This window comes from Polyodon spathula, chromosome 41 (assembly GCF_017654505.1).
Source record: "Polyodon spathula isolate WHYD16114869_AA chromosome 41, ASM1765450v1, whole genome shotgun sequence".
Taxonomy (NCBI): domain Eukaryota; kingdom Metazoa; phylum Chordata; class Actinopteri; order Acipenseriformes; family Polyodontidae; genus Polyodon; species Polyodon spathula.
The window spans coordinates 1,909,164-1,916,714 of record NC_054574.1 but is presented as its reverse complement, the minus strand read 5'-3'; the positions used below and the strand labels follow the sequence as shown (position 1 = coordinate 1,916,714).

At 42.9% G+C, this 7,551-nt stretch overlaps 1 protein-coding gene across 1 annotated transcript; it reads right to left on the bottom strand.

Moving 5' to 3' along the window:
• Positions 1–1,777: 1,777 nt before the first annotated feature.
• LOC121305109 (matrix metalloproteinase-28-like) lies at positions 1,778–7,214 on the bottom strand. The gene is made up of 3 exons (XM_041236651.1): positions 5,684–7,214; positions 4,916–5,080; positions 1,778–3,197 (listed from the first exon to the last, which is right to left on the bottom strand). Exons 1-3 carry the CDS (start codon positions 5,871–5,873, stop codon positions 2,806–2,808), a joined length of 747 nt encoding a protein of 248 aa, XP_041092585.1. The 5' UTR covers positions 5,874–7,214; the 3' UTR covers positions 1,778–2,805.
• Between the last annotated feature and the right edge of the window lie 337 nt (positions 7,215–7,551).

Sequence of the window (7,551 nt, the reverse complement as noted above, 5' to 3'; positions counted from 1 at the left end):
CGTCTCTTTCTGCACCGGAAGTCCTACTTCCACCCTGTAAGCAAAGCAAAGTGTAGGAAAGCATGGTACAGGACCAGGCTAGCTGTTAATCAAAGCATGGGAAATAGACAATCTCATAGCTGCTCTAGACTGTGGCTGGCTTATTAACAACACTAGACATGTCACATGTGCTGCTGATTGAAGACAGGCTGCATGAACGAATTGCCTTGCTGTATATTTTGAGCTCCACTGTGTAACAGCCTTGTTGCAGCAACACACTTGTTCTGAGTTTAAACTCTTTCATGCAGGGAATAGTTTTCATGAATGAAAGGCAAAAAAATTAAGTAGTTTTGGACACATAATAAACATTTTTCCTTGAAATAGGGCCTCTGGGCTCATAATTTATGATGTCACAGAAACCGTAAATGGAAAGCAGACCACGTTAAAGGACTGGCCTCTACTTGTGCCACATTCTCTATTGCGTGGGCAAGCTGACCTTTCTGAATATTCATTATAACTCTGCACTCTTATGTCTAACTGGCCCTTGTGAATTGTATTACTTGTTTTTCTAATTTCCTAAATTTAAAAATACTAAAAGAAAGTTCATAAATTCAATGACAAACGTTTCGACTAGAAGAAATATCAATTCATTTATGAAGCTTCTTTCTAAACTGACCACTACTGAGTGTTTAATAGCTGTGGATAGTTTTGAAAACTGGAGCCAATACCAATAAACTAGACTACCAGCAGCTCCCAAATGATATCCAGGTAGCTTTTGAGACTGAAGAACAGGTTGTTTCTATGTGCAATCTTCCTCTGACAACACTAAACAATTCCCCTTGAACACAGAGCAAGTCCCAGTATTAATGCTGGCAGTAACAGTCTTTCAGACTGCTGTTCGTTTTGTCAGCGCAAATAGTGACAGAAGAGCGCTTTGTTCAAGAATAAACCCACTGCTGGTACATGGAATGCAAATTAGCCAAAATACTGCAGTGTGCATGTACAGTGGCACCAGACAGACTGACTCTGCATTCAATCTGGATATAGTGAGAGAACTATCCAAAATAATGTTTAGTTTCTCCAATAGGTTAATTGTACAATAAAACCTTGATTAAAGACCACATCTGTAAAAAAAAAAAAAAAAAACAACTCACAAATATATATAAGGTGATTAGTAATCGGTGCGTTGATGTGATAAACTTACTTTCTAATCACCCTATATATATATATATATATATTGTGAGCAGGGAGAGGGTTAAATTCTTCCCTGCCTAAAAATATGTGATAATTGTTTTTGTTAATTCTCACTTGCACCTGGCTAGCACTGTAAATTAGAGCCAGGTGCAAGGTATTTAAGGAGAGCAGTCAGTGTGCGGAGGGCCTGGTTGATGGTGTTTTCAGCCGTTATGAAGAGGTACTGTGTGAAAGTCATTTTGTGTTTAAAAACTTTTTAAAAATAAAGGTGTTTTTGTTTGAGCCGGTAAACAGCTTGGCTGTCCGGTTTCGTTGGAGTCGGTTCCTGACGGATGTGTAGGCAGTGCTCTGAAGAAGCAAGGTGTTTGTTCTGTTTTTGTTCATTTGGTTTGGATTTCTGTAATTAATAAAACAGCACAAAAGTGCTTTTAAACACTTTAAATCATGTGTCTGGGTCAATTTTAAAGGGCTACGAATCTTAAAATAAGTGATATCGTTCAATATATATTAGAACAGATGAAAACTAAAATATCATCTTTGTAGATTTGTTTGAATGACCTACAGTAGTAAGCCAACCCCCATTAAGGCTCCATTTATTTTATCATTTTATTTTTAAATATTCCTTGTGGTTTTTTTGGGGATATTTATTTTTTTTACACAGTGCAACCGAATTAAAATACATACATTTACAGACATTGAATCTGGACTTTTTACCATTACAATAGAATACAGTATTTTCCAATGGAAATGCATATCTCTCTGCATACCTCTATATTAGTGTACACGCAGGAAGATATTATACAAAATACATATATTTCACATACAGCGGTTTGACCATAGAATAGACAACTGTAAAAGGCACCCCATGTGTAAACAGGCATTCCACCCACATGCACTGTGTGCTTTATAAAAGCTGCCACTCCCAGTTGTAGTCACAATAGCTGAGAAAACTACACACATTGCTGATGTTTCAGGCTTATCTGCAGACTTCCATCCCCATTACAACTTCCCACATGGTCACTTGTGTGGCCACATGGCTGACAGTGTTAGACAGGTGTTTCTATTTGACCACCCTCTGTAAAAAAAAAAGACAAAGTGACACTATTTTGAAGTGATTGTTACTCGCAAAATAATTCCTGTCTCAAATGTGCAGTTATGAAAGAAACACTCGTTATAGCCACAATGTATTTTCATTTTAAAACATGATTTCTGGTACTAAACTAGGTTAGTGCTCCGTTTCCATGCCTTACTGCACTTCCTCGCTCATTCCGCCTCATGTTACTGGCTGAAAGCATGTCAGTCACACTAGGGGGAGTAGCTGGTTGGTTTATGACAGGAAAGAAGCCATTAAAGGGGTGGGGACAATTTCAGCCTTTGTGTAAAATGACCAAGGAAGTGCAAAGCTACCTGAAAGCATAGCATTTCTTTGACTAGTATATAGAAACAGAAAATACTAATCTAGCTTTATAATGAGATGTGTTTCTTTCAAAACTGCACAGACCTATATAGCGAATGAAAGAGCACAGCAGGTAAGGAATGGTTTTGTTCACTGCGATCTCTTTAAAAGAACAGAAGGCCCTTAAGCTCGTTGATTGCACATATTTTGGTTTGTGAGCTTAGCAGCTCTTTGGTTCAATCGACAGAGTTGTTCGCTTCTCTTAGGCAGCCGGTCCACTCCAGTTCACTGGCCCATTGCCCTCGACCCACCACCCGTAGCTTGTCCGGGTCAAACCTCCAGAACCGTTCGTCTTTAAAGAAGTAGAGCTGCCCGTCGGGCCGGGTCAGGACCCCGTTGGCGCCTGCTGGGACCCCCTTCCAGTCTGCCAGCTCGCGGGGGTAGTAGGGCTCCACGTGAAGGCTGTCGTGGCTCAGAACGAAGTAGCGCTGCCCCTTGAGCACAACCATGCGCCCCAGAGGCTGGTAGTAGAAGGCAGAGTCAGGGTGCCTGGGCAGGCCAGTGGTGTTGCTTTTCCTGGGAAACCCTGCCTCCAGCTTCCTGTCTTTGTAACGCCAGCACCGCCCACCTGTTGGATAAAGAGCATAGGCAGGGCAATTGCAAGGGGAGGACTCATGGGCCATCATTGGATCAGACCACTTGCAATTACAATGGGTCTGTGAAGCTTGTTCCTAATTGAAGGATCTCAGTGACCAGAAAACCGACACCCAGCACTCTGTGTCTGGGGTGAGGGTAAGGTTGTAACTCATTGTGTGCTGTAAAAGTGACTCTGGTGCCCCAGAGACACACAAACTAATTATGTGTTTCTCTCAAAACTCACAGCATGTAGTGCAATCACTCCACCAGCAGAGGCCGACACTGCACTGGATTAGCCATTTAGCAGATGCTTTTATCCAAAGTGAATTACAGAGACTAGGGGGTGAACAGCTGCTGCTGCAGAGTCACTTCCAATAGGACCTTGGTTTAACATCTCATCCGAAGGATTCGTGTTGTCACTTGTTATAACATTAGCCCAAACATTTCACAGTAGTTTTACCCCCAGACTCAGGGCAGGACACCTTAATGAAAAGTACTTAAATGAATATTTAGCTATGGGTGATCGGATTACAAATCGAACACACTGTTTGGTGATTAAAAAGTACAGGTAGAACGACTGCTGATTGGAAAGTCGAATAGTCAAGAGAAATACGTCCAATAGTTGCTACTTAAAGAAATATATTATTAACCCTTTCATGCATGGCGACCTCTTATGGGGAAGGATACAAAACCTCACTACTAGTCTTTATATGGGGATATGTGAAGATGCAAATTCAGGCTAGACTCATATGAAGATGCAGTTTTTATCCCATAGCAGTGGAAAATGGTTCAGTGAAAAATATATTTATTATGTGTCAAAATCTACTTTGCTCAGGTATTTTTTTACAGAAACTATGTAATGCATGAAAGGGTTCAATGGTGGATTTGATCATGTTTGATTGTGCTCTGGGGTGGGAGTTGAAAAGCCTGAACTGTCCCAAGCTGTCCTAGAGTACCTGGCGTCATATGGAGGCCCTACAGTAGTCGTGCTGGGTTTACATACTGGACGTTGATAGAGGGCTGGGACAGTCCCTCCCTGAGTTTCAATACTGCAGGTAAAATTTCTACATATTACATATTCTACATACAATTGTAACATAGGCACAGATACAGAAAACAGGACCAGATGTCCACTTTGAAGTATAGTGGCAGTCAATATAAAAGAAAGTCTGTGACTTTAAATATGTACAACTATGTTGAAACGCATAACTGTGGTGCCCCTGATTTACTTACAGCAATACTATTCTAATTGTAATCTGTGAAGGCCATGGTTTCAGAAGTGCCCTCCAGAGACCAATTACTTTAGTCTGTAAATTAGCCAGACAGAGGAGAGCAATGTTCATTGAGAGCTCTAACAAGACTCCTATTCTCTGAGCTTGTACCTGAGCCCGACAGAGCAAGAGAGGGGGCGAGGTGCCTACACTGGCCGTGTGAACAATGAGCCATTCACAGCACAGCCAGACACACATGAGCACAGACACTGCCACCGAGACAGAACCAGACAGGCACAGCAGCAGCTCAGACACAGAGCTCCACGCAGACTGGGGGAGGCATCTGACGAAACCCAACACATTCAGTCATTAACCATTCCCGAGGTCTGCGTTGAGTTTATCAGGTTTCTCCGAGTATTTAAGGACAGCAAGCCTGTCCTTGCTTGATGTAGGTTTTGAGACCCAGATCCCTGTTGGATTTGATGGAGCCGGGTGTTACCTCTGAAGAAGTAGAATTTCCCGTCGGTCTGGGAGACGGCAGCGGCCTCGATGGCTCTAGGGAGTCCCGGCCAGCCCTCCCTGAGCAGATCAGAGCTGACCTGACCTGCCGCGGACACCGTCCAGTACAGCCCTCCTTTAAAGATGTACACGGTGTGGTTCAAATCTGTAACACACAGGCGAGCTACACTGAACTAGACAGACAAGACTCCAGAGTTGATTTTTGGTAACAATCAATTCTGTATTATATTTCATGATTCACTTTTTTTTAATCCTTTATCAATAAGCTTAGGCGGCGAGTGTATCACTCATAATGTGCTGGGAAAAGATCTTAGTAGAGCATTTTACAGGACAAGTAAATCGGCCTGGACTGCATCCACCTAGCCGTGGTTATCCAGGGCTTAAAAATAAGTGGTTAATGCAATCCAGGGGAATTCCACCAGGGCTATAAAATGCTCTAATACGATCCAGCTGCAGTTTATCCAGACAAGGTACTTGAAGGGAATGCAGAGTGAAGGTTAGAATTGACCACCAGAGGGCGGTACATGCATTTTAAGTGGTTTGGCCAGGCTTGTAACACACCAAGCACTGTAGTTATGTTGAGCCAACTTTATGTGTACTAAATTTTTCTTCATCCCCTTTCTCTCCTCTTCAGGTAGTCTGTGTGGCGCTTGTTGTGCAATCTTACTGATGCCTGATAAACTTCCCTTCCCTTCTCAGCTCAACAGCCTGCTGCTGCTGCTGCTTCCCGGGAGGCTGGCAGGCTTACCCATCGTGATGGCATCGAAGGCAGTCTGACAGTACGGGGCCTGCTGGGCAGTGCCAGGCTGTTCGGCCTCCACAGAGTCCAGGAAGGCGGTGAACACGTGTCCCGGGAGCTGCACCGCTGAGCCACTGAAGGGTTTCCCTGAAACACACAAGGAGCCCGGACACTCACTGCCTGGACAACACAACAGCATGCAGGGCTGTTAGAGATATGAGAACATGCAGATCAGTCACACACATCCCCTGCCTGGATTATTGAGCTATCAGTATTGATGATCACAGAGTGCACAGAATACTATAGAAATAAGAAATGCAAATGTTTAAGGATTTGGATAAGTGGCATCAGCAGGGGTTCATTTGTGCTGGATCGCATTGGATCCGAGATCGATACCTGTTTTTGTCTGACAGACGAGAATTAAACAGTTTTCAAATGACCTGTACATAAAAACAAAAACACTTTTCTTTTCCATGAATCGAACATAAACTGTACTGTAATTATATATTTTCGCATGCGAAGTCTATGAGTACAAAAATAACTTTTTTTTTTTTTTAAATTATGTTAAAACACGGCTAGGTTCTGTGATGGCTCATCACAACTTGAAAAGCATTTTTCTAGATTTATGCAAAAATGTACGTGTCACAAGCAGGTGGACAAATGAACATACAGACAGACAGACAGACAGACAGACACCTCCGACACCCCCAGAATCAAATACTCATAATAACTTTGCTAAATAATGGCAATACTAAGTATAATCACAAGTGGATAAACAGGTTTCCAGATAATACAGAGAAATGTAACTGTGACACACAGGAGGAGTGAATCAGTTCTCCCAGACTGAAGGAGTCTCTCAGTAAGACCACCCCATGCGAGGCTTCAGCCCAGCAGCACTGCGTCTCAGCCTCTGGGAATTTGTTTCATTGAAAAAGGAAAGTGTGTCTGAAGAAGCTCTTTCCTGGAAGTTTTCCCGTTCCCGAGGGCCGAGGAAAGGCGTGCATGTGAATCACGTCGCCCTCAGTGATCCAAAGCAGCCGACTGCTCACGGTCTTATCTCTGCAAGACGCCTCTCTGCCTCTCCCCTTCTCTCTCTCTCTCTGGGATTTCCTCTCGTAGAAGATGAGCAATGTTAAAATGAATGATATATGAAAGAACTTCGAATGACCATTTTCAAAGTTATTGCTTTGCTGTGCTAGTGTGTTTTTATGATATTAACAATATTCATGAATAGTTCTCAGTGGAGTCACTAGCATAGTGTTGTTTGATAGTATCTACATCATTCTGGTGCTTCTTTGTGCAGTGACTGTTTCTGTGCTGAGATGCTCCCCTGAGCTCAGCCGTTGCTCCTTGTTTCCTTCTTCATTTCTTTTTATATTTATAAAGAACCAAACATCTGAAGTTACCCACTCTTTAAAGGAATGCTGTCTACATGTTCTTAATATTTCATTTGTTAAGAATAAAGATTGAGGCAGAAACAGCAACAGGGCATCATACAGCATACATACTGTACAAAAGAATATGAAACAGCTACAAAACCAAATGTTTGGAAAATGTATTGTCAATCTAAAGAGTCCCTTGTGTTTTCAATTCCCACCACATAACCCACTGCTTATATTTTTTGTATATTTTATATGTCTGAGTGGGCCACATTGTTTCACTGCAGCCCCAAGGCACAGCTAGTAAGAGTGTCTCTAGAGCAGTCCAGTGTGTTGAGAGAGAAGGGGAAGGTTCAAGTCTTTTCAATAAGTCAGAGATGAGAAGGGGTCAGGGAGCTGCTCTCTAGCAGGGGAGGCTAAACTATCTTAACCCCCCCCCCCCGCCCCCCCCCCCCCACCACCCCACCCCCCCCCCCCCCCCAACCCCAACACCCCCCA

What these genes read in the sequence shown, in the direction of transcription:
- LOC121305109 (XM_041236651.1), bottom strand. Translation starts at nt 5,873, where the DNA reads ATGCTGTTGTGTTGTCCAGGCAGTGAGTGTCCGGGCTCCTTGTGTGTT. An exon ending in CTTCGATGCCATCACGATGG is followed by an intron (nt 5,081 to 5,683) that starts GTAAGCCTGCCA and finishes TGTGTGTTACAG; the next exon opens with ATTTGAACCACACCGTGTAC. An exon ending in GAAATTCTACTTCTTCAGAG is followed by an intron (nt 3,198 to 4,915) that starts GTAACACCCGGC and finishes TTTATCCAACAG; the next exon opens with GTGGGCGGTGCTGGCGTTAC.